General features: G+C 46.1%; 2 protein-coding genes across 2 annotated transcripts; one reads left to right on the forward strand and one right to left on the reverse strand.

Annotated features, from left to right (window-relative positions):
- The first annotated feature begins 1,796 nt into the window (after positions 1-1,796).
- On the forward strand, positions 1,797-17,324 carry PHC1 (polyhomeotic homolog 1 (Drosophila)). The gene is made up of 14 exons (XM_010002990.1): positions 1,797-1,956; positions 3,074-3,184; positions 4,231-4,308; positions 5,053-5,202; positions 6,136-6,291; positions 7,355-7,826; positions 8,133-8,893; positions 12,719-12,866; positions 12,974-13,182; positions 13,700-13,814; positions 14,377-14,485; positions 15,700-15,850; positions 16,450-16,681; positions 16,999-17,324. The coding sequence occupies exons 1-14, from the start codon at positions 1,843-1,845 to the stop codon at positions 17,151-17,153; spliced, it is 2,961 nt and encodes a 986-aa protein (XP_010001292.1). The 5' UTR covers positions 1,797-1,842; the 3' UTR covers positions 17,154-17,324.
- Positions 17,325-21,057: 3,733 nt separating this feature from the next.
- M6PR (mannose-6-phosphate receptor (cation dependent)) lies at positions 21,058-23,598 on the reverse strand. The gene is made up of 6 exons (XM_010002989.1): positions 23,426-23,598; positions 23,069-23,241; positions 22,876-22,985; positions 22,534-22,664; positions 21,864-21,990; positions 21,058-21,278 (listed from the first exon to the last, which is right to left on the reverse strand). Exons 1-6 carry the CDS (start codon positions 23,596-23,598, stop codon positions 21,156-21,158), a joined length of 837 nt encoding a protein of 278 aa, XP_010001291.1. The 3' UTR covers positions 21,058-21,155.
- Positions 23,599-24,453: the final 855 nt, after the last annotated feature.

Consider the following 24,453-nt stretch of genomic DNA (forward strand, 5'->3'; position numbering starts at 1 on the left):
AGAGCCGCCTGGCAGGCAGCTCCCAGCAGCGGGGACGGGCGGCAGCACGCGGCAGGAACAATGGCGGCGGCAGGCTGCGGGTGTAGACGACCGCCTCGAACACACGAGGAGAGAGCGAGCGAGAGCGAGAGAGCGAGAGAGAGAGAGGGGCGTGCCGCGCTGCCTCTCTCATGGGGTTCTTCGGCGCCAGTTTTACATTTCCGGGCTTTTCAGCCAATCAGACGGGACCTAGTCCTGCCCCTGTTTCCGGCCAAGGCTCCTCCCCTGCAGCAGCTGCTCCCCCCCCCATACACACAGAGGGGGTTCAGCGCCGTGTGGAGACACCGTGTTAAGTCAGTTTTGTCGGCTGACTTAAAGGACATTTCATGTTCGTGTAAGGAAATACCTGGTCCTTCACACCAGGAGTGGATTTCCAGCAGCAGTTCCATGATGTAGCCATTTAGCCTTTGCAGTGGTAATGCTGTTTCCCTACTTTAAAGTAGTCTGCTGCCCTTAACACCTTTCCAAAATCAAAATGTTGTAAATTGAGACTGTTGCACCTTCTTTTCTGCTGCACTGATCTGCTTGTTTATGCACCTAGAAAAAAGTTGTGTTTGGTGGAGGCTGTGAAGCTCAAAATCTCTGGATTTGGAAAGGTGTAGATACAGGGGCTATGTCCGTGATACGGAATCCTGAAAGCTTATGGGTCTCCTTTTGAGGTCTCTTAGGTGGTTTTCAGGTGAGCCAGCTGGTATATTGGAAAGAAACAGACTGCCAGTCATTTTGAGACTATTGGAAGCTTTTTTTTTTAATCTTATATGGAATTATATACTTCTTAAAAAGACTTTTTTTTTCCAGTGGAATTTGGTTGAATGAATCTAATAACTGAAGTTATTCAGTGATTTCCCTATTGTGACTCTAATCCCTAGTACTGTTATACCCTGTATAGCCCATGATTCTTGCTGTTGGAAACTCCCTGATCATCCCAATATATTACGCTTCTGCTAAGCACTCTTTTCAGTCTCAATTCTCTTCCTCTTGGCTGATGAAAGCCTTCACTAGCCACCTGTCTCAGTCCTGTGGTTCACTGCAACTCTGCTGCTGGAAGATCTCTCAAGATCTCTTTAGCAGCTTTGCCTTCAGAAGTGTTGCCAGTGAACCCTTCATTCACTCTGCTTCTGACTCCATTCCTCCCGAAAGCAACTTGCCACCACAGATCCCGGCTTTCAGTATAATATTAAAGTTATGGTCTGTCAGGAACAGCAAGTAGCTGGAAGAAAGAAATAGTTGAGGGCTGGGAGCTAAATTAGAAGGAGTTAGTATATCTACAGTCAGACAGGGGAGCTGTGGGATAATTACACCTCTTGTAGGACTGGAGGAAGAGAGGATCAGAAGTTGCCAAAGTTCAGCTGGAAACAGGAAGCACAGTGCAATTTGCTTCGGTTCACTAGCCTTGACAGAGAACTCATCCAGTGTGTAACCAAATGATTGTCTGAATGAGCTGCAGCTGCTTGCTCACTGTGATGCATTTTTAAGAAATCAGGATGCTGTAGCTTCCAACTGTAGAATAGCAATAAAAATATGAGAATGTGTGCATTACATTTGTGTCTGTGGTAACAGAAACTTGAACCATGAGTATAATTTCTGGGTAGTTTCAGAACCTCAGCATCATTTGTCCCCTGTTTTGTAGCAAGAAGTCCTCTGTCCCCTGTGCAAGAAGCCTGGTACCAGGATATTCCAGTGTGAAAGCTGTATAATGCAGTGAAATCTGGTTTGGTTATTTCTCTAGCTTGACTTAGTTTCCAATTCTGTCAATGTAGATCCTGAGTCTGTTTCAGCCTGAGCTCCTGGGATCCTGTCACCATGGAGACTGAAAGTGAGCAGAACTCTAGCTCCACTAGTGGGAGCTCCAGTTCTGGAGGAAGCACCCGTTCTCAGATACCACAGATGTCTCTCTATGAGCGGCAGGCAGTACAGGTGAGATGTGTTTATGATCTGTCATGGGATATGCATCAGTGGAAGGCAGTGGTGAGCGCTTTCATGTTCTGTGCTGTCATGTGTCAAGGTGGGAGCATGCTCAAAGGACTGTAATGTGTTCAGATTTAGAAATTCTTGTGCTAAGCCTGATCAAAGAATCACAGAATTACCTTGGCTGGAAAACACCTTCAAGATCATTGAGTCCAACCATCAACCTAACACTGACAAGTCCTTAACTAAACCATATCCCTAAGCACTATGTCTGTATGACTCTTAAATACCTCCAGGGATGGTGTTTCCACTGCTGCCCTGGGCAGCCTGTTCCAATGCTTGATAACCCCTTAAAGTGAAGAACTTTTTCCTAACATAGAATCTAAATGTCACCTGATGCAACATGAGGCTGTTACCTATTGTCTGATCACTTGTAACTTGTAACTAATCCCCACCTCTTTACAACCTCCTTTCAGGTAGCTGTAGAGAGTTAGGAGGTCTCTTCTCAGCCTTTCTTTCTCTAGACTAAACAACCCCAGCTCCCTCAGTTACTCCTCATAAAACATATGCTCCAAACCCTTCATCAGCTTCGTTGCCCTTCTTTGGACATGCTCCAGCACATCAATGTCCTTTCTGTAGTGAGGAGCCCAAAACTGAACACAGTGCTTGAGGTGCAGCCTTTAGTTCCTGTAGCCGGATACAGTGCTTCATGTTTTATAGGTTACTCCTCAAGTGTCCAGCCTCTTAGATTTAATCCATACTGTGATCCAATAGATTGCTGTTCTAGAGCAAGTAATTCAGTTTATCATCCCAATTTCTCTATATAGTATATCTCTTCCATATACCTGCCACGCTGGAGCACTTGTCTGCGTGTGTGAGCATGCACATCCCTGAATTCCTGGAGTTTATTAAAATCTTGCAAGTGTGCTTCCCATTGTCCTAGAATACACCTGTAAATCAATCTGTTACCAAATTTGAAGCTGTACTACATATTTTGATGTGCTAATCTAGTGGCTTTGCTTTTTTCTGAGGGAGGTGTCATGGCTGTTACTTATTTCTTCTTTTTTCTCCAGTCACACCTCAAGGGCATGCTATTTTTGACAACTGGGTTTTCCTTTTTCCTTAGGCCCTGCAGGCACTCCAGAGACAGCCCAATGCAGCCCAGTACTTTCATCAGTTTATGCTCCAGCAGCAGCTTAGCAGTGCCCAGCTTCACAGCCTGGCTGCTGTCCAGCAGGTGAGTTGCCAAGGGGCAGAAGGAGAAGAACTGGATCATTCTCTGGGGAAGATCCAGAGATTCTCTCTATATACAGTGACTTGTGCACAGAGGTCATCCTGATTCATCAGCAGACAATGAGTCCCTAAATGCAATACAAACAGCTAGTAAACCAGAAGCCTGATGCAAAGTTTCATTTGGTTTTCAGGTCCAGATCAGGGGAAGATAAAATTTGGCATACCCATCAGGAAACTTGCACTTCAGGGGCCTATGACTAGCTTCTGCACCTTTTTTAAATAAAAGATGTGTGGTTAAATTAGCAGTGGGTGCAGTAGGGTTTAAAAACTATATTAAAGTAGACCATCTCTGAGAATAAACATGGTCTTGTGTGTGCAAAATTTCAGGTGGTATCCTCTGAATTTTCTGTCTTGAAAATTAGAAGGTTTTGGTTTTGTTACAAGTTACTAGCAAGAGGGATCTGGAGTAGATATAGTTTATACTAATTGAGGTATTTTATGATGCATAATTGCAGAGTGATTTTTCTTCTTTTAGCAACTTGGCTCACCTACCAGAATTTACCATCAGCTGAAGGTAGATTATGTGTGATGTGGATACAGTTCTGTCTGTGTAACAGTATCTTCATCATTAGCTGTCCTCCTTGGCTATTAGTCCAGGATTTAATTGTTCTCAAAATCCCTATCTGCAGTTTTACAGCATAGAGGGATTATAATTCTCTCACCAGTTTAATACAAATCTTCATTACAAAACTAACTAAATTCATACAGCAGATTTCCCATGGGATCATAGAGGAGGAGAAAAAAATATAATAGTATTTACATTCCTCTATGCACTGTATCTGCTATACTCTGAAATTGGTTACTTGGAGTGCTATAATTGCATTGTTACTAAACTGCCTAGTGGTAGATTTGTGATGGTTAGATTGTGCCCCTGTTCTCAGAAATGGAAGATGATGGTGACGGGATTTGGTGTTGTGACAAAGCCAAATATTTTGGCTGGACTGAAAAATTTGTTCCAGGTGTTCACTTCTCTGTCAATCTGCCTTGTAGGCTACAATTGCAGCCAGTAGACATGCCAGCTCCCCCAACACCAGCACCCCACAACAAACCACCACCACCCAGGCCTCTGTAAGTAACTGGTCCCTCACACACATACCAAAGTCTCTCCCCCCTCACGTTGTTATTCCTACTCTTTGTCTTTTAGGAAGGGAGTCAGCTAAGAAAACACAGCTTCTAAGAATACTGGGAATCCACAAGATGCAGACAACTTTGAGGATTTGGGGTGCTATCAATACTGGGGGGGCATTGAGACCAGAGAAGGTTTATGAGTGGGAGGGGCCTCTTAGCTGGAAAGGTAGACACTTGTTTCTCTTTGGCTGTGGCGTTATATTGTAATGGATTAGAAAAGGATCAGGACTTCTAAGAAGGAGGAATAATGAGCAACTTGAAAAAGTATGTCCTTTTTTTCTTGGACAGAGTAGTAGTTTGTTGAATAAGAGGACATCTGGTTTTGTACTGAGTATTGAGGAACTGGGATTTGTTCAGAGAGTAGATGAGTTGGTATAGTAGAGATTACTTTGTGGGTTTTTTACCTCTATTTTAGAGGCTGGAGAAAATTATGCATTTCTTTTACTGCAGCTGCATGCTAACAGCAATACTCAGGCTTAGCATACAAATGAGATTAGCACTCAGGGCTTTGGCTAGTTTAGATTGTGTAGCCTCTAAGATGAGAATGTTTTTCTTGGTCTCCTGTGGGATATGAGTAAAAAACTGTAAGATGTCTGTTCTGATTTTGTCCCAGTAAGTAAATCTGTGCTTACTTCTTTGCCTCCATTTCCTCATATATGATTTGGGGCTTTTCTATGTTGGAAGATCAATCTAGCCACCACATCAGCAGCTCAGCTGATCAGTCGGTCACAGAGCGTGAGTTCTCCCAGTGCTACAACCCTGACTCAGCCTGTGCTCCTTGGAAATACCACCTCACCACCTGTCAATCAGTCACAGACCCAGATGTATCTCCGGGTAAGAGATGTAGACACAAAATATGTCCTGACCATGAACCCCACATCCTAGCCACTTCAGTGTTCCACCGTTTTGGATTACCAACACCTTTGGACTAACTCTAGCTTTAAGGATTATGCACTGTATTTTACATTCAGATGGGGATGCCCATGTCCCTGAAACCACAAGTTTGACTCTGGGCTCAGCTTTTGAGACTAGATGAACTTTGTATTTTTGTGGCTCGGGTGTCATCATTGAGAACCGTGTTTGTGTCTGCTCTGCATAGATGTTAAAGATCCCATGGCACTTCTTACTAGAGCATAAATGTGAATTGTATGTCCTAAATTGGAATATAGCTCACAGAAATAAAGCTATTATTCTTGTTCAAAGCTGGAACAGATACGTGGTAAATTACTGTCTTCTACCACTGCTGAGCTCAGGGATCTAAGTCAGAATTCAAGTAAGTCTAGAAACATATATCAACATGAACAAACACGTAATCCTTTTAATTGCTTTGAAGTGCTGCTAAATAGGAAACATTAGGCTTGACTATATAGTCAGTCTGGGGTTTTGATTACCTACTTAAAAATACTGTCTGTCTCTCAGTTGACTTCAGATACAGATAGTGATCTTTCAAGCAGCCATGGTCTTGGATGTATGTCTTTTATCACTGTTTCTCAACCAGCCCCAGATATACATCTGAAAATTCAGTGATACCCCAGACTTTCAGCCAGCCTTTGGCAGACTATGGGAGTTGGCCCTGGCCCAAGATTGAAAGAAGAGAGTTTGTTTCCTGTTCCTGAGGATTATGTTCAGTGCAGGGAGGGTTGGGGGTTTTGCAAGGTGAGGCATTGCAGCCCAGTGTTGCTTTGTAATCGCTTGTGGTTCGCTGTCTTTCTTTCTCTCTTCCTCTCCGTTTCTTTCATTCCACATCACCTGAACTTGCCTCAACAGCCACAGCTGGGGAACCTGTTGCAGGTAAACCGGACCTTGGGCCGCAATGTGCCTCTTGCCTCCCAACTCATCCTGATGCCCAACGGGGCTGTGGCCGCTGTCCAGCAGGAGGTGCCACCCACTCAGTCTCCTGGGGTCCATGCAGACACAGACCAGGTCAGTGACACCCCCTCCCAGAGTCTTCCTGTTCCCCTGCTCTCTGTCACCCTGCAGTCTGGTCTTTGTCTCCACCCATCCCTGTATAGCAGCTTAGCTGAGTTTTATTCCCAACCTGTGTCCCTGTGCAGGCAGAAGATTCTATTCTCTCTTGCCACTGTTTTTACATGTTTGCTTTTTGCCTTCAGAGATGGGATTAATTTCTGCTTAAAAAAAATTTCTGGGGTGAGCCATAGGCTCAATCAGTCCATTTTCACAGTTTCTTAGCTGTCTTTGTGCAAAAAGAATTGTTGAGTTTTATGTCTAGTTTTCAGTCACTCTGCAAGGAAGAGTCTTTGCCAGTGGTAAAGGCTCCTACATTGATTGTAACTAACTCTTCAAGTCAAGGAGCTGCCATGGCTTCCCATTTTTCTTGTTCTATCCCACTCATTCTTGGGATTTCCAGTTACTTCATACTTTTCTTGTCTTGAGCACTTTCTTTGAAGGAAAGTCATTAATGATCAAACTTGAAGATAACACTGCATTTGGAGGAGAAGGAGTAAATGCAGAGGGTGGCAGAACCAAAATGCAGAGGAACTGGTGAAGTTGGAAGGGCTGCAGGCCATGAGTAGATCTGTGGCCTGCTCTGTGGAAAGCCCTGCGCAGGGGGAGGAGGCAGGTGGCACAAAAATGGAGAAGGAGTGACTGGTCTTCTAAGAGGTATCTCAGCTCTTTTAGAGACATGCTAAACTGGGTCCTACCAATGCAAAAGCACAGCAGGCAGGTCTGAAAGTTATCCCATGCCTCAGAGAATGTCAGTGTCCTTATGTGCTGTTCTGAAAGTGCCACGAGATCTTTAACTTCCATCAGAGATGGGGCAGGAGGCGGTTCAGGATAATGTGTTTCCTGGGGAGGGCCACACCTGAGCTTTGCCCTGCACCATTAGCCAGCTACCTACGTGAAACCTGAAGCATCAGTTTAGCCTGCAACCTAATAGAGCGTGTTGTTTGTGCCTTCTCTGCTAAACTTGCAGCAAGTAGCCTATGTAAAGCAAACAGATTCTGGTTTGTCTGTGTGTTTCTAGGTGCAGAATTTAGCTGTGAGGAGCCAGCAGACCTCGGCCACCAACACCCAGCTCCAAGGCCCTGCTCAGAAGGCAGCTCTGCCGGGCATCTCCCAGCCCTCAGGGTTACCACAGGTCACCAGCACAGGCCAGACCTTGGCGGTGGCTCAGGCCTCTGGCAGCACAGGCCAGTCCCTCAACTTGAGCCAGGGGGCAGCAAGCAGCAGTGTTCCTGGGGGTGTGGTGACAAGTGGTGGAAGCCAGACCTCCTCTGCAGGCTCTGCTGGCAGCTGCCAAAGGAAAGGCACAGGAGTTGTTCAGCCATTACCCATAGCAGCTGCCCAGGCTGTGACTGTCAGCCAGGGAAGCCAGACAGAGACAGATAATGCAGGCACAAAGAAGGGCGAAACAGACAGTGGTGGACAGCAAATGGTGGGCATGAACCTGACCAGGACAGCCACACCAGCACCCAGCCAGACACTGATCAGCTCAGGTAAGTACAAACCTATTCCTTGTATATGAGCCCACTGGGCTTTTCACAAGAGAGCCATTTGAAAGCCCAGTGATGAGAGGTTTCCCAACATGCCTCTCAAACTCTAGGCTCCTGGAGGCTTGTTTCTAGGGTTTATCCCTATTTATTAGCAAGATACGTTGATTTAGTCCCTCATGTCCTCTGCCAGTAGTTTGTCAGACATTTTGGAACTTAATGACTCTGACCTGCGCCGTGACTGCCTGCCTTTTGTTGTTGTTCCCAGCTGCAGTGTTGCTAACTCTCTTTTCCCACTCTGTGTTTGTACAGCAACATATACGCAGATCCAGCCCCACTCGCTGATCCAGCAGCAGCAGCAGATCCACCTGCAGAAGCAGGTGGTAATCCAGCAGCAGATTGCCATTCATCACCAGCAGCAGTTCCAGCACCGTCAGTCCCAGCTCCTTCACACAGCCACCCATCTTCAGTTGGCCCAACAGCAGCAACAGCATCAATCACCCTCTCTGACCCAACAGCAGCAGCAAGCTCAGCCTCCACAGCAGCAGGCTCCACCTCAAAGCCAGCAGCAGGCTCAGACCCTTGTGGTGCAACCTATGTTGCAGTCCCAGCCACAGCCTGTGCAGCTCCAGCAGGACAATTCTTGCCAGCCAACCACCAAGTCACCTGTTCCAGTTCAGTCAAAATCTCTGGTCACCCCCATCAAACCACCTCAGCTTGGGCCTACTAAAATGTCAGCAACCCAGCAGCCTCCACCACACATCCCAGTGCAGGTGGTTGGTACTCGGCAGCAGGGCTCAGGCCAAGCCCAGGCACTGGGTTTGGCTCAGATTGCTGCAGCAGTGCCGACATCCCGGGGAATGCCAGCTGTGGTCCAGCCTGTTTCCCAAGCCCATGCTGCTTCCCCGTCCTCATCTGCAGCTCCAGCATCCTCACAGGAAGTTCCTCCTCTCACCACGGGGGTGAATTTGGCACAAGTTCAAGGCACAGCCCACATGGTGAAGAGCCCAGCCTCCTCTCCAGCTGTGGCTCAGATGCCAGCAGCATTCTACATGCAGTCTGTCCAGTTGCCAGTAAGTGATACTATTGAGAAGAATAGCATATGGATTCTCTTTGTTCATTCCTAGGACACCAGGCGCAGTCCAGGCGTAGGTCAGTGGGATGGGATGGTTAAGGGGTTTGGGTAAAGGGATGTGGAGACTTTTTCCTCTCAAAAAATCTAATTCAAATACAACCCTTGTAGTTACTGACTACAAGCATTTCCCTCCCATGTTATCGTTCAAGGCTTGCATGAAGTAAATAGATGAGACTCAGAACCTGCCCCAAATGGGATAGGTATCTATATCACATACTAAATATATTCAACAATGGGGTGAGTTGACCTTGGCTGGCTGCTGGATGACCACCAAGCTGGTCTATCACTCCCCCTTCACAACAGGAGAGGAGGAGAAAAATACAACAAAAAGCTCATGGGTTGAGATAAGGACAGGGACATCACTCACCAATTACTGTCACAGGCAAAACTCAATTTAGGAAAATTATTTAATATATTGCCAATTAATCAGAGTAGGATAATGAGAAATAAGAACACATCTATGCATCTCCATACTTTCTTCAGAGGCTCGACTTCCCTCCTGACTCTTCCACCTTCTCCCTTCAAGTGGTGCAGGAGGATGGGGAATGGGGGTTGTGGTCAGTTCATACATAATGTTTTGTCTCTGATGCTCCTTCCTCCTCTTGCTTTTCCCTTGCTGCAGCATGGGGTCCATCCCATGGGAGACAGTTCTCCACGAACTTCTCCAAGGTGGATCCTTCCCACAGACTACAATTTTTAATGAACTAATCCAGCATGGATCCTTTCCATGGGGTGCAATCCTTCAGGAACAGACTGCTCCAGTGTGGGTCCCTCACAGGGTCAAAAGTCCTGCCAGCAAACCTGCTCCACTGCAAGCTTCCCATGAAGTCACAACCTCCTTTGGGCATCTACCTGCTCTGGTGTGGGGTCCTCCACGGGCTGCAGGTGGATATCTGCTCCACTGTGGACCTCCATGGGCTGCAAGGGCCTGCCTCACCATAGTCTTCACCACAGGCTCCTGGGGAATCTCTGCTCTGGCATCTGAAGCACCTCCTCCCCTCCTTCACTGACCTTGCTGTATGCAGGACTGTTTCTCTCACATATTCTCACTCCTCCCTCTGGCTGCAGTCACACAGTATTTTTTACCATTTCTTAAATATGCTGTCACAGAGGCACTACCAGTGTTGTGTGTGGGCTTGGCCTTTGCCAGTGGTGGGTCTGTCCGGGAACCAGCTGGAACTGGCTCTTGGACATGAGGGAAGCTTCTTGTGTCCTCTTACAGAATTCACCTCTGCAGCCACACTGCTATCAAAACCTTGCTGTGCAAGCCCAATACAAACAGTAATTGGTCTCTTTATTGTCTCTCTCAGGAGACAGATGACAGCTGTGTAGGCCATGAAGACTCCCCTTTCCTCACTAGGTGTGGATACTTCTGAGTCAGAGACCTCTTGGTGTGTGGTACCAGCCACTGACTCCAGGCCTCAGAGGATCCCCTGGCAACAGTCTATGCAGAGGAAAATGGATGGCTCATGTTCCAGAGGCCTTGTCCATGCTACTGTGAATTGTCCAGCTAGGGCCTGCCTAACTCCCTGGGACAACAGCACTTTGCCAGTTAAGAAATACTTAGCCAGTTGCTGAGGCTGTTGCTGAGCTCTGACTGCTTCTTCAGGATGGTGTCACAGGATTTCTCTGGTTTTTAGAATGGGTAAAATTCTGCTCTCTTCCAACATGTGTCCCTTACTCTTTTTACTCTTCTTCATTGAAACTGATCTGATTTAGCCAAAGGGCTATTTAAAAAACTGCTGGGTGACTGCTGTTTCATTTTTTACTTGGTGTCTTGGTATTATATAAATGTATCAACATGAAATGGGACAGCAGATCCTAATCATAGTGGTATCATTAGAATCGTAGAATCATTCTGGTTGGAAGGGACCTTGAAGATCAAGTCCAACCATAACCTCAATCCCCCTACTGTAACCTAATGTACCTGTTCATTGCTTAAATCATTTTACTAAGCACTATATCTACATTTCTTCTAAATACTTCCAGGAATGGTGACTCTACTGCCTCCCTGGGCAGCCTGTTCCACTGTCCAACAACTCTTTCAGTAAAGAAATTATTTCTAATATCCAGCCTGAACCTCCCCTGGTGCAGCTTCAGGCCATTTCCTCTCATCCTGTAATTATTCACTTGAGAGAAGAGCCAAACTCCCGCCTCCCTACAACCTCCTTTCAGGTAGTTGTAGAGAGCAATGAGGTATCCCCTCAGCCTCCTCTTCTTCAAACTAAACAATCCCAGTTCCCTCAGTCTCTCCTCACAGGACTTGATCTCCAGACCTTTCACCAGCTTGGTAGCTCTCCTCTGGACATGCTTCAACAACTTGACATCCTTCTTGCAGGGAGCGGCCCAGAACTGCACACAGTACTTGAGGTGCAGCCTCACCAGTGCTGAGTACAGGGACACAATCACTTCCCTACTCCTGCTGGCCACACCAATCCTGATGCCACCTGGGCACACTGCTGGCTCATGTCAAGTCGGCTGTCAACCAGCATCCCCAGGTCCTTCTCCACCATGGAGCTTTCCAACCACTCATCCCTAAGCCTGTAGCTTTGCAAGTATAGTTGTGTAGTTTGTATAGTTGTGCGTCTTCTGAAGCTTTGCTCTCTGCTATGCAAATGCTCCTAAGAAGAGGTATGTACCGTGAGGGAGGCTGAGGCATCTCTGGAAGAAGGAGTCATAGAATCATAGGATGGTAGGTGTTGGAAGGGACCTCTAGACATCATAGAGTCCAACCCTCCTGCCAGAGCAGAATCACCTAGGGCAGATCACACAGAAACTCATCCAGATGGGTATTGAAAGTCTCCAGAGAAAGAGACTTCACAGCCTCTTGGCAGCCTGTTCCAGTGCTCTGTAACCATCACAGTAAAGTTTTTCCTCATGTTGAGGTGGAACTTCCTGTGCTCTAGCTTGCATCCCTTGCCCCTCATCCTATCACAGGGCATGACTGAAAAGAGATTGGTCCCTCCTTGACATCCACCCTTCAGATATTTATATACATTAATAAGATCCCCTCTCAGTCTTCTCTAGTCTAAACAGCCCCAGATCTCTCAGCCCTTCCTTATAAGACAGGTGTTCCTGTCCCTTAATCATCCTTGTAGCCCACTGTTGGACACTCAAGTAAATCCCAGTCCTGCTTGAATTGGGGAGCCCAGAACCAGATACAATACTCCAGATGTGGTCTCACTAGGGCAGGGTAGAGGAGGAGGAGAACCTCCCTCGATCTGCTGGATACACTTTTAATGCACTCCAGGATACCATTGGCCTTGGCCACAAGGGCACGTTGCTCCCACATGGATAACTTGTTGTCCACCAGGACTCCAAGGACCTTCTCTATGGAGCTGCTTTCTAGCAGGTCAACCCCTAATCTGTACTGGTGCGTGTTGTTATTCCTGCCCAGGTGCAGGAGTCGACACTTAACTTCTGTTGAACCACATTAGGGTCATCTTTGCCCAGCTCTCCAGTCTGTCCAAATCTCGCTGAATGGCTGCACAGCGTTCTGGTGAATCAGCCAATCCTCCCAGTTCCATATCCTCAGCAAACTTGCTGAGGATACACTGTCCCCTCATCCAGGTCATTGATGAAGATGCTGAACAGGACTGGACCCAGTACTGACCTCTGAGGAACACCACTAGTTGAATGTCTCCAACCAGGCTGGAAATTCAGTGCAGGAGAGAAGGGTGCATCTTCTGTTTGCCTTCAGTCTGTCTTGTTCTTGGCTTTGGAGCTCCTCTCTCTGCTTACAGGTTTCTCTTTATTTACACAGGGCAAGTCCCAGACCTTACCAGTAAAGCGCAAGGCAGAGTCAGAGGAGGAGAAGGAGGAGTCATCCAGTGTCACTGCCCTCTTGCCTGCCAGGTCCTCTCCTGTGAGAGACAGCCCAAAAAGGATGGAGGAGAAGAGTGGCCTTGGAGGTGAGGTACAAAGGAGAACTCTGCTTGTGTATGCTAATGATCTCATCTTGTATTCAATTTGAAATAGAGTAAGCAAAGGTAACTGACTTGCAGTGTTAACTTTCCAGAGAAATCAGATCCTGCTGCCACTGCAACCCCAAACACCACCTCAAGTGAAGGAGCATCAGTCACCCCCACCTCCGCTTTCACCCCAAACCTGGCAATGGTGTCACGACAGATGGGAGACTCCAAACCCCCACAAGCCATTGTGAAGCCCCAGATCCTCACACACATCATTGAAGGCTTTGTCATTCAGGAAGGAGCAGAGCCTTTTCCGGTAGGGATTGTCTGCTGTGGGGGAAGGAGCTATAATGCTCTCTCAGGAGGATAGTGGGCTTCCATCTTTGAACAGGAGTTTCTTTCCTTGTATTACAATTCAGTATTTATAGCCTGAGAGACAGACAGGAAAGAGGGAGCATCACATTAAAGAGGGTGGGTTATAAGGAGTAAAACCAGTGTGACTGGAACTGTTTTCTCTAATAGTCCCCAAAACAATAATTATAAGAAGGTTCTTCTCTCTGTTTTTAGTGAGGGGAAAAAAGCAGGAAGTTAAAACAAATAAGGGGAAATGTAGTTACATGGAATTGCAGGATATTCAAGGCAGGTAGGACTTGGTAATCTTTGAATGAACCAACAAACCTGTGAGTCAGGAAGGAGGAATAACTTTTTTCAGCTTCTCTAGTAGGCAGAAGGGTTCTTCTCAGCTGTAATAAGATGTGAGTAGCATATACTTTGCAGAGGGTGGTGGACACAGAATCCTTTTCTGATGAGCCAAACGTTCTCTTTCTGTCCAGGTGGGTTGCTCTCAGCTGCTGAAAGAGTCTGAGAAACCACTGCAGGGGAAGGCTCCTACTGGCCAGAGTGAAAACCTGTCCAGCAATTCTCCAGGAGAGGACAGTGCTTCTATTGGTGAGTTTCAGCACTAGGAGGCTGAGCTAGTGTTACTTACAGTTTCTGCTCTCTGATGTTGTACTACTGACTTTATAAATTATGGACTTGCCTTCCTGCTAACTCCATAAATCCTCAAGTTATGGACCTAGGATCTCCTTTTCTTGGGTGCCAGAAGACAGTACTTTTTTGTTGTCGATTTGATCTAACACACACTGTGTCAGTAGGAAGCAGAATTTGAACTGCATTTGCGCCTAATGGCTGTGAAGGATGTGTGAACACAGCAGAGAGTGCAGTGATGCAGATTGCCCTCACAGCCTTTTAGGAAATGAAGGATATGCTGTTTTTCCCTTGTTCAGTGAAACAGTACTGACAAGGAGAAATAAACTGCTCTGTTAAATATTTTGGGGTCCTAATTAGTGGAGCTTCTGACACTCTTTCCCCAGCTTCTTCCCCAGCCTAACTACTTAGTAGATTCAGTCAAGAATAGTGCTTGGAATCTGATCAGAAAAATAGTGGAATGGAGAATCATTGTGGGTGATCTGGTTCAGATCAACTGGTGTTTATCTCTGTATCTCACTAGATATTGATAAGAAGGCAAACTTGCTGAAGTGTGAATACTGTGGGAAGTATGCCCCAGCAACTCAGTTCCGTGGCTCGAAGAGGTTTTGTTCCATGACCTGTGCTAAAAGGTAACAGCAAGACAATCTTCCTTTTTTCTGACTATACATTCTCTGGAATCAGGCACATGCCCCTTTCGCTAGGTAGTGTACACTTAAGTACATCTGATCTTCCCTCTGTGGGATGCACTGACCACAGAGATCCTTTAGGACTCTAAATGATTTGCGAATGCTTCTATGTTTGGGGATGTGAATGTAGTGAAGTGTAAGCAGAATTTCTGACTAGCTCAGAAAATGAAATGGGAAGAGGGGAGTTCTTGGGCTCCAAAGAACCTTTCCTCAGTCAAGTGTAGATTTGACTTGACTAAACAAATGCATGCTGGTAGCTGTCTGCTGCATTGGTACTAGACAAAGACATGAAGGAGCACTGAGGAAAAAACCTGGGGAGAAGTTAGACTTGTCATTGCTGCTTCCTATTGATCACAGAATCACAGAATATTAGGGGTTGGAAGGGACCTCTGAAGATCATCGAGTCCAACCCTCCTGCCAAAGCAGGACCAAAAAACCAAACCAAACTAGGGCAGATCACTCAGAAAGGCATCCAGACAGGTCTTGAAAGTCTCCAGAGAAGGAGACTCCACAACCTCTCTGGGCAGCCTGTTCCAGTGCTCTGTAACCCTCACAGCAAAGAAGTTCTTCCTCATGTTGACATGGAACTTCCTGTGCGTGAGTTTGAGTCTATTGCCCCTTGTCCTATCACAGGGCACAAGTGAAAAGAAGTTGTCCCTGCCTTCTTGATGCCCAGCCCTCAGTCTTCTCCTTCCTAGACTGAAAAGCCCCAGGTCTCTCAGCCTTTCCTCATAAGGCAGGTGTTCCAGTCCCTTAATCATCCTCGTAGCCCTCCACTGGACACTCCAGTATATCCCTGTCCCTTTTGAACTGGGGAGCCCAGAACTGGACACAGTGCTCCAAGTGAGGTCTCACCAAGGCCAAGTAGAGGGGGAGGAGAACCTCCCTCAATCTGCTGATAGCAGAGTGCTTGTTATGGGTCTTTTTTTCCCTTAGGGGAATGACTTAATTGACCCTTCAGATGTTAGATCAAGACTCTTTTGTCCAAATACTGCTTGTTTCAAAAGTCTGGACTGATTCCTTCCAAAGGGAAGTCTTAGGAGGAGGAGCAACAGAATTAAAAAAAGAGCAGTGTTATCCCCATTTAGAGCAAGGAGAAACAGTAGATGTAGATAGGTGCTATTTCCTAACTGCTGCTCTCCTTCTACTTACTTGAGGTACAATGTCAGCTGCAGCCATCAGTTCCGGCTGCAGAGAAAGAAGATGAAGGAATTCCAGGAAGCCAACTACGCTCGTGTGCGCCGGCGGGGACCGCGGCGCAGCAGCTCTGAAATCACTCGAACGAAGATCCAGGGCAAGCGCCACAGGGTAAGGACATAGTCCTGTCTGCCTCTGGCCAGGCAGATACCAGTGTGAAAGTTGTCACTGCTGGGTGTACCACTTTCTCACAGTGAATGTAGTTGTACAGGATATGTTGAGTGCACATTGATGCAGATGTTACACAAAGGCACAGTGAGCTGTTCGACTTACTCATCAACTGCAAAAAGTGGATTCACATTTGTACTTGTTCTGTTGACTCTGTGTTCAATCCCACCTCTTGGAGGTCTTGGTGAGTCAGATCAGCTGACAGCCTTGGTAGAAAGCCATCCATTTTCCCTGTTTGATTAGCATTCTTCCACATGAATTATTTGAATCAGATTATAGAAGAATTGAATGAATTTCACAGCTGATGTGAGAATGATGTGAGACTGGCAGAGGATTGGGAGAAGAAAAAGGAAGGGAGGAAAGAGTAGTTTCCCCTTTCTGGCATTAGGGAGCTCTTGTGTCAGTTGCCCCTGGACCAACAGCCTGAGAGCTGTCCCAGACTGTCAGGACAACTTCTGTTGTTTCCATTGTCTTGTTTTGCACTTAGTAATTATGAATTTTTTACAAAACACCTTTTTTCCCTCTTTTCTATGGGTTTGTAGGGCCAAGAAGACTCAAGTCGAGGCTCTGATAACTCCAGCTATGATGAAGCTTTGTCTCCTACATCTCCAGGACCCCTGCCAGTAAGGGCCAGTCATGGAGAGAGGGACCTGGCAAACTCTAGTATGGCCCCACCTACCCCAGATCTACATGGCATCAACCCAGTCTTCCTCTCCAGCAATCCCAGTCGTTGGAGTGTGGAGGAAGTGTATGAGTTCATTGCATCTTTGCAAGGTGAAGTAAAGATCTTGTGATCCAATAGTATGAGGATATTTGTTGGCTTTCTTTCTAAAAGAAAGCAGTGTCAGTGGTGCCTGGTGCTTTTATTGTACTTCTGTAAATGTTTCTGGATTGGAGTATGTCATACAGATGGATGAGTGGTACTTCTCAAGTATCCTTTGTCCGCAGGCAGACTGTGGAGTAGAGTAGGGAGGGGAGTTGGTGAGATTCCTGCCTTGCTTTCTGTACCTACCAGAGGTCCAAAGAGTGGGAATGAGAGGAGTACCCAGGGCACATCTGTTTCTCAGTGCTTTTTCTTTTTGGTTTCACAGGGTGCCAGGAGATTGCTGAGGAGTTTCGGTCACAGGAAATTGATGGCCAGGCCCTGTTGCTTCTGAAGGAGGAACACCTTATGAGTGCCATGAACATCAAGCTGGGACCAGCTCTCAAAATCTGTGCCAAGATCAATGTCCTCAAGGAGACTTAACAGCTCTGAAGCCAAAAATCTCACTTTTACTCTGACCGCAGGGCAGCTGCCAGTTCTGGAGCATCCTGCTGGAGTGGGGAAGAATGGGGCAGTCCCCTTTGGTTTTGTTTTCAAGAAGAGTGAGAAGGAAGTGAACTGATTGAAATTGCCATGCACAAGCCCTTGTCTTGGTATCTTAATGGTGCTACATGGGGGAGGAACACTCCCACCTGGGACCTTGAAACATCTTTCCTTCTCCCTCATTTTAAATACGCCTCTCCCATATACCACAAAGAGACAGGAAGAGGACCTCTTTCTGTCTTAGCAGATATCTGAAAGGGAGCTGCCCTTGCCCCTTTTTGCTTCAGCAGGTCTGCTAGATCTTAGCTTTGAATCTTGCTATGCCAGAACTTCAGGCGTAGTGAGAGCTGGCCCCATGCAGACAGTAGGAGCAGCTGTGCTGATGGCAATTAGGGAGGGGAACTATTAAATTCCAAGTAACAGAGGTGGACAAACAAGAATTTGAGCAAAAGAGGTTGCTGCTGTTCCACTCTTTTAAGAAAAATACCTAGGCTGTTTACAAACTGGGTTTAATAGCCATTCCAGCATGCTTACCAAACTTGAAGGCCCATGGCAATAGGAGCTGTCTTACCTTTACTGTAGAGGTACTGTGAAGACAAGTGTTGTGGCAGCTAATCAGTCTAGATGCTCCTCTGTGCACCAGTCAGAGGAGTATTTCTCCTGAGTACTTATGACAAGGTGATGGAAAAATCCAAGGGGAGGGGGAACATCTTACATTAGGGAACTGCAGCACTAGGTTTGTCTCCTCATTATGCTAGAGCATAATTTACAGATCCAAAGCAGTGTCCAGAAGCGCCAAGGCTCTTCATAAAGTGGGCTAGGGTTTTAATATTTTTTTAAATGTTCTTTTATCCATTTGTATTTTTGTGTCTGTCTTCATTATCCTCAGGAGAGCTTATGGGATAAAGTTTAAGCTAGCAGGGTTGTATCACCTGCCTCAAGCTATTTTTGTTTGTTTGTTGCTGCTGTAAAACAAATATTTCTCTTCCTCAGTTAAAAAAAACAAAACCAAACAAAACATGCCCTCCAACAATTGAATATTAATGCTTTAATGCCCCTTATCCTTTTTAAGGGGTAGAATTACATTATAGGCTGAGTCCTTCCCTTTTGGCCTCTACAGGTTTTGGTTGTTATTTTAAGGACCAAATGTGGTACTCGGAAATTTTGTAATCAGATTGCCAAAGGTGAAAAGATGGGCAGAGTTCTTCCAGAAGCACCTCTGCTTCAAAAAAAATGAAGAAATTACACAAAGTGTGAACAGAAGGGTGCCCCTAGAGTCAAATACCTGAAAGCAAGATGATTTTATAAACCATGTGTCTCAGCTTTTCTGTTTTCAGAAGTTTCACGTGAATATTTAAGTGAAATTAAGACTGTTCTGTGTGGAAAGCACCTACTGTTGCTGGAAAGCTGTAGTGGCATGGGAGGAGGCCTAATAGCATAGGTAGGAAAACATTAGCTATCTTTGGAATGGGCTCTTTATTGCCCCATGTTAGAAAGAAAGAGGGAGAGTGCTTAAACATGGATAAAAATACGGTAACAGCTTCCTAGTCCTAACCGTATTGTTGAATCTCACTTGAATGACATCCTTGTTGCCTTGAGAGAAGACTTCTGAGGCTTCTTGAATGAAAATAAGCTTCCCAAAGGAAGCTGCCCATGCTGGCACCAATTACATTATTTGATCTGAGGAAATTAGGGGGTAGGGACAGGGAGGTTAGAGTCTAACAAACAGCAATCAACAAAGGAAGGCTACCCTTAAACCATTTTATTCATCGCAGGCTGGGTATGATAGAACTGTTTACTTTGACCCTTGGCAGCGTAGGCAGGCAAAGCAGCTAGCCTGTCCACATTACTAGCTACTTCTGAGAAACAGATTTTATTTCAGTTAAAGGGGAAGGCTTCATTTCATGTTCAATGTTCTTAATAAAAAAAAGCTTATTCAGGCTTTGCAGGTCTGGCTGCTTTTTACTCTCCCTCTCCCACTTGAGCCTTAAGCTAGTGTTTGAGATGTGTAACTTTCATCAAAGTTACTACTGATGTTTATTGTTGCAGAAAAATACAGAGCATCCTGAGCTATTTAAGTTTCAGTTTTGAAAGATGTGTATAGCCCTCCCTCTTAAGCCCAAGGGGAACTACAGTGATAGAAGATGGCAGCAAAAAAACCCTGTACTAACAATAGGACTAGTTCAGGCACAAGGCACACACTAAGTACCCTTCACCTTTGGGTAAGTAAGAAAGCTCCTATTTAGCGGAACACTTCACCAGTTTTTTTGGTAATTTTATTTTTGAAAGTTGTGTTTTGTACAAAAAAAAATTACCTTAAACATCACCATGAAAAACAGTAACAACAGACTTAGTGGCTTCCTATTTTTCCCATGTTATGAGAAAGATTGAGACTGTAACAAAAGTCAAAGAAAGCAGGAATTGTTTGCCCACTCCAGATGCAGCAAGAAAGCAGGGCTACCCATTCTCCCTCAGTGTCACTGTTCAGACTGTTTTGGCAGTATTAAAAATACACAAGTCTTGCCTGGACTGTGCTGTTAAAATAGTGGCTTGCTTATCCACAGTCCATGTCCTCAAGGCTGAGGACAGGTCTTAGCCAGTCTACAGTAGGGCAAAATGGGGTGGCTTAGAGTCTAGCCCCTCACATAAAAACAATTAGGAATCAAGTGCCAAGTTTCTGAAAGTTCCCAGTAAGTTTTACAACTCGGCTGTACCTGCTTTTCTCCAGGATCCCAGGAGAATGTCTCTCACTCCCAGACAATGTGAGACAATGTATGCGAGTACCATCTGCACAGGGCAAGTGTCTTCAGACTGGTCTGCACCACGCTAAGGGGAAAGTGATTTATGAAAGCTGACCTGGTAAGCACAAGAGTCCCTTATGCAGTTTTTTTAATGTGTTAACATTAAGTAGTCCTTGGCTACTGTGGTTCCTTTTTCATAAAAATAAAATGTGGTAGCTTTATGGGAAGGTCCTCTGCCAAACAAGGAACATGAAATCACAGTGCTGACAGTGACAGAGCCATGTGGGCAGTCACCTTGGGAAACTTGCAATAGAACTTGTGGCAGCTACCTGTCTCAATTTGCCTTGATACTGGTTTTGGTTTCAGCAAATATTCCCTTTACTTAGCAGCACATAATTTCATTTTGCTTCTCAGTGAGTGAGAAGACTTGAGGAGTATTTTGACTGAACTGGAAAGTCACAAGGCTGTATTTAGCTCCTGTAGTTTTCTAGCATTGCCCCTCTCCAGTCTGAGAGGATGGCATGCATTCCTTTACATCTGTTGAAAGAAACTGGTGCATACTCTTCAACATATTGCCGTTAGGAAAAAAAGCAACACTGCAGGGGTGGGGTGCTAATGCCTATTCTACCCCACAGAGTCAGGCATAGAACACTACGCAGGCTGCGCTGGCAGAAACAGTGCAGAAGCTAGGAAAGCTGAAATTGCATTAAAAGAAAAATAATTCCAGTGTCTTACGGATCCTGTAAAACCTATGGGGGGGGCGTGGGGAAAGACACAAAATATCCCTTCTATATTATCAGCTGTTTTAACCCACAGCCTTCCTTCCCCTTTCTGTACCCACCCATGGCCATTTTTTTCCTTTCAGTGATTCATCTCCCATTTCTGCTCAGAGGTCAATGCTCATACTGCTTTCTCGCTGTCTTCTACTCAGCTCTTATCACTTTTCCCCTCCCTAGTTTTGCTGCAAAAACTAGGTTAGGTTTTTTTAAAAACATAAACCAGCATTATGTTCAGAAGACATGCCCTCAGTGACCAGTGCTGTTGGCACCCAGAGGCATCAATGGGACTTGACACACCAGAGACGGCAAAAGCTAATAGTGTAAAGAAAATCAGAAGTGAGAGAAGGAGAACTGGCTGGGAGGCACCCAGCTAAACAAGCACTGGGGAGGCAGGGAGAAAAGAAATTGATGTTGAAAGCCTATCACATTGATAGCAAATGGTCATCCCGTTCTTCCGACTCCTCACCCAGCTGATCATCACCCACACCACGGTACACAGACGGCGCATTCCGAGGCTTAGATCGGCAGACAAAGTCACAGCCATCCTACAAGCACAAGGATATTGTACTGGAATCACTGTAAGCAATTGACTCAGCATCCAAAACAAAGCAGCTTCTGAGATTTCTCTTTTGCTAAGGGATTATGCCTATCCTTGTGGTGTCTGGAACAGCTCCCCAGAACTCAACGAGGAGCACACATACAAGCATCCTACTCAGTCTTGAAAGCTCTGGTCTTGCTGATTAAGAGTATGCAGCAACATCAGGCTGAGACCTGATGGATGACAAATGGCACTGCCTACAGTGACCAACGAAGGGTTTTCAGGGAGTCAGACATGAACATTCCACAGTCCTCAGCTTAACATTCCTACCTGGAAAGCATTAGCCACTAGTGAGCATCTGTTCTAGTCTGTTACACAGCAATCACAGGATATTGTGATGGAATCAGTCTCGGCAAGGAATTAAAAAATAGAGTACTCAAAAAAACCCAAAAACACCCTGATTAGCCTCATCTTCTGCCTCAAAGTAACTACCCTGATTGTAGGACTAACCAAGAGACAAAGTCCACAAATACAAGGCAGATGCCATTTTCTCCCGTCTTAACATATGGGCCAGGCTGGGATTTTCACTCACCGCCACCAAATTGCCCAGATCTTGCCAGAAGGCAAAGTGAGGAAACTGCTCCATGCCCTTCGCTCCCACTACAAGGCGCTGGTAGAGGAACCCACCAATGATGTAGACTGCAATCACTGAAGCAAACCTGGAGGGCAGAATTAAAAATCAGAGCTGAGAAAATGGTATAAACAACCTCTTCCAAGCCAGCTACCTGTCTCAGATAGGAACTGGAGCCAGTAGCTGACCACCACGCCAGAACAGAGCTATAAAGAGAGAACAGACCAGGAAAGGTCCCCAGAACACTGATCTGCTAGTATAAAGCTTTCAGCAGCATTTCAGAAAGTAGTGCCTCTAAGCACTAATTAAGAAAATTAGTCCTACGACTCTTGGTCTGAATTCCCACCTCTGGCAAAGAGCTGTTGTACCGTTTTAGAAAGTCGAATCTACCAGGATTCAGTGCATTTGACCATAAACAACGAAGGAGGATGTCTACAGGAAACAGAGCAGCTCTGTAGCATCACGCCTTAAGCAAGAGCTTCTGTCCAACAAGCCTGCAAGGCTCAGTACCATCTAATGGTGGCTGTGAATAGGTACACTACAATTATCTAATCTGGTGTAGCATTTGTTGGGTTTCCAAATGGCACTGGAGATCATGGCCCAGACACAAACAGCTCTTCCAATGACTCACGTGATCAGCAGAATGGAGCCAACACTGAGGTGGGAATCCTCAGCTGGACAAGCCACACTGCTGTCCATCTCAAAGAGGTAGAAACACTCCTGCTCCTTTTCCCGCTCTTCTGAAATAATGCTGAATGACCTCTGCAATTTGGGAAAAGTTAAATAATGTGAAAATATGGCCAGGTGTACTGAACTTCACCAGAAGACAGTTTTACCACTGTACCAATGTACAGCTAGGCAACAGACACTGGCGGACAGAAGAAAGCCTTGTGGCCTCCTCAAAACTTTTCTGCTCATAAAAAAAGTGTGTCTGGCAGCCTCCTGCTCCTCTCCTCCCTTCTAAGTCACTCACCGCTGTAGCTCCCTGCTTGCAGGAAATCATTATCACAGCTCTTCTCTTCTCACCACTGCAGTGCGTGCCATATGAATCACCTCCTTTATAAATCAGCATGATCCAGTCACCTGCCAAGTGGGAAACAATAAAGGCTGCAAATCCAGATTAGGAGGCAAATGAATGTTACTGAACAAGAGAAGTTAAATCTTACTTCCATTGAAGACCTGGGTTTCATTGATTCTTCCTATCACTGTGGTCCTTCCACTCTGTCTATCTGTTTGCACCAGGCCACCAAAATCATGCATGGTGCTGTTGACCTCCCTGCACACCCTGAAGTGGTAGACATAGTTCTCTGTTTTGCCTTTCTCCACAGTAACATTAAACCTGCAGCAGGGAAAGGACAGAACAGACAGCTCACAGGATTACAACGAATGGGGCTGAGAGCAGCAGACACCTGAGGTCTGAAAGCCAGGCCCAGCCTGCACTGATGAGGGAGACCATTCTGCTGTCTGGCCCCACATCTTCCCCTCCCCTTGCTCCCTGAGGCCTGCAGGGTGTCCTACTGTACCTTATTTGGCTCAGGGGCTCTAGTTTCTTCAGCAGGGCTCTTTCCATCTGTGACTCGCTGCCCTCCTCACCAACAACATCACAGCTCCTCTCTTTTGCCTGTTCAGCCCCTGCAGCCACAGCCAGGGCCACAAAGAGTACCAGCGCAGCAGAGGTAGAGCAAGGCGATGACATCCTAGACACACACCACAGAGAACACAGAGAATTAACTGTTTCAGGCCCCTGAAAACTAACTTCAGGGTCACAGAGTCAATGATTGGCCACTTCCTCCTTGCAGTCCTGACAGCAAGAAGGAGAAATGAAAATCTGGAAATATTTCTCAGTTCCCAAGAACGTGAAATATGGTCTCTTGCATAGTCAAAGACAATTCACTGGGCTGACCTGGGGTTCTTTTCTGAATTTTGTCTCCGGAGCACAACAACTTTTGCTGCTGAGCACAGTAATTAGCATTGATTCAATCAGAGCAGAGCAGAGCACAGCAGGCTGAGCCCCGAAGTCAGCCATTGGTCATTACTGCATGGCCCTGAGAAGCAGATCAGCAGTTATTTACCAGCCCTCTAATCAATCTTCTTTGCAGCTCTCATGTGGAGCTTGCACAGAAGAGCCACTCATAGTCGGACTCTGTTTGTTCAAGTGCCTTAATGTTAATATTATCTTATCTTTCTAGTATAACTTTAGCTCAGAATCTGAAAGCGTTTAATAATGCTGAGCTGCAGCTTCACAGAATAGTGTTCTTCTGTTTACACAGGGGAAGAAGGGAACTGAGACACCCTACGTAGGATCCAACCACAGCGGCAGTAACGAAGACAACCATGAAATCCAGGTTTGCCTTTCAGGCTCAGGATAAAACAATGCAGGAACACTCAGCGGCTGCAGCACCACCCGCAGCGGCTCCACAGACCGTGCTTCTCCCACCGCAGATTCCAGTGAAGTTCCAGGTGCCGGCGGCGGGCACGGGCAGACCCGCGGTTCCAGGAGCGCCCGAGCGCCGGACGGCCGGGCTGCGACCCCGGGCCGGGCTGCGACCCC

This window comes from Chaetura pelagica, unplaced genomic scaffold (genome assembly GCF_000747805.2).
Source record: "Chaetura pelagica isolate M959 unplaced genomic scaffold, ChaPel_1.0 scaffold117, whole genome shotgun sequence".
NCBI lineage: Eukaryota > Metazoa > Chordata > Aves > Apodiformes > Apodidae > Chaetura > Chaetura pelagica.

What these genes read in the sequence shown, in the direction of transcription:
- PHC1 (XM_010002990.1), top strand. Translation starts at nt 1,843, where the DNA reads ATGGAGACTGAAAGTGAGCAGAACTCTAGCTCCACTAGTGGGAGCTCC. An exon ending in ATGAGCGGCAGGCAGTACAG is followed by an intron (nt 1,957 to 3,073) that starts GTGAGATGTGTT and finishes CTTTTTCCTTAG; the next exon opens with GCCCTGCAGGCACTCCAGAG. An exon ending in TCCATGCAGACACAGACCAG is followed by an intron (nt 6,292 to 7,354) that starts GTCAGTGACACC and finishes GTGTGTTTCTAG; the next exon opens with GTGCAGAATTTAGCTGTGAG.
- M6PR (XM_010002989.1), bottom strand. Translation starts at nt 23,598, where the DNA reads ATGTCATCGCCTTGCTCTACCTCTGCTGCGCTGGTACTCTTTGTGGCC. An exon ending in GGCTCCATTCTGCTGATCAC is followed by an intron (nt 21,991 to 22,533) that starts GTGAGTCATTGG and finishes TCTGCCCTCCAG; the next exon opens with GTTTGCTTCAGTGATTGCAG. An exon ending in ATCTGGGCAATTTGGTGGCG is followed by an intron (nt 21,279 to 21,863) that starts GTGAGTGAAAAT and finishes TTGTGCTTGTAG; the next exon opens with GATGGCTGTGACTTTGTCTG.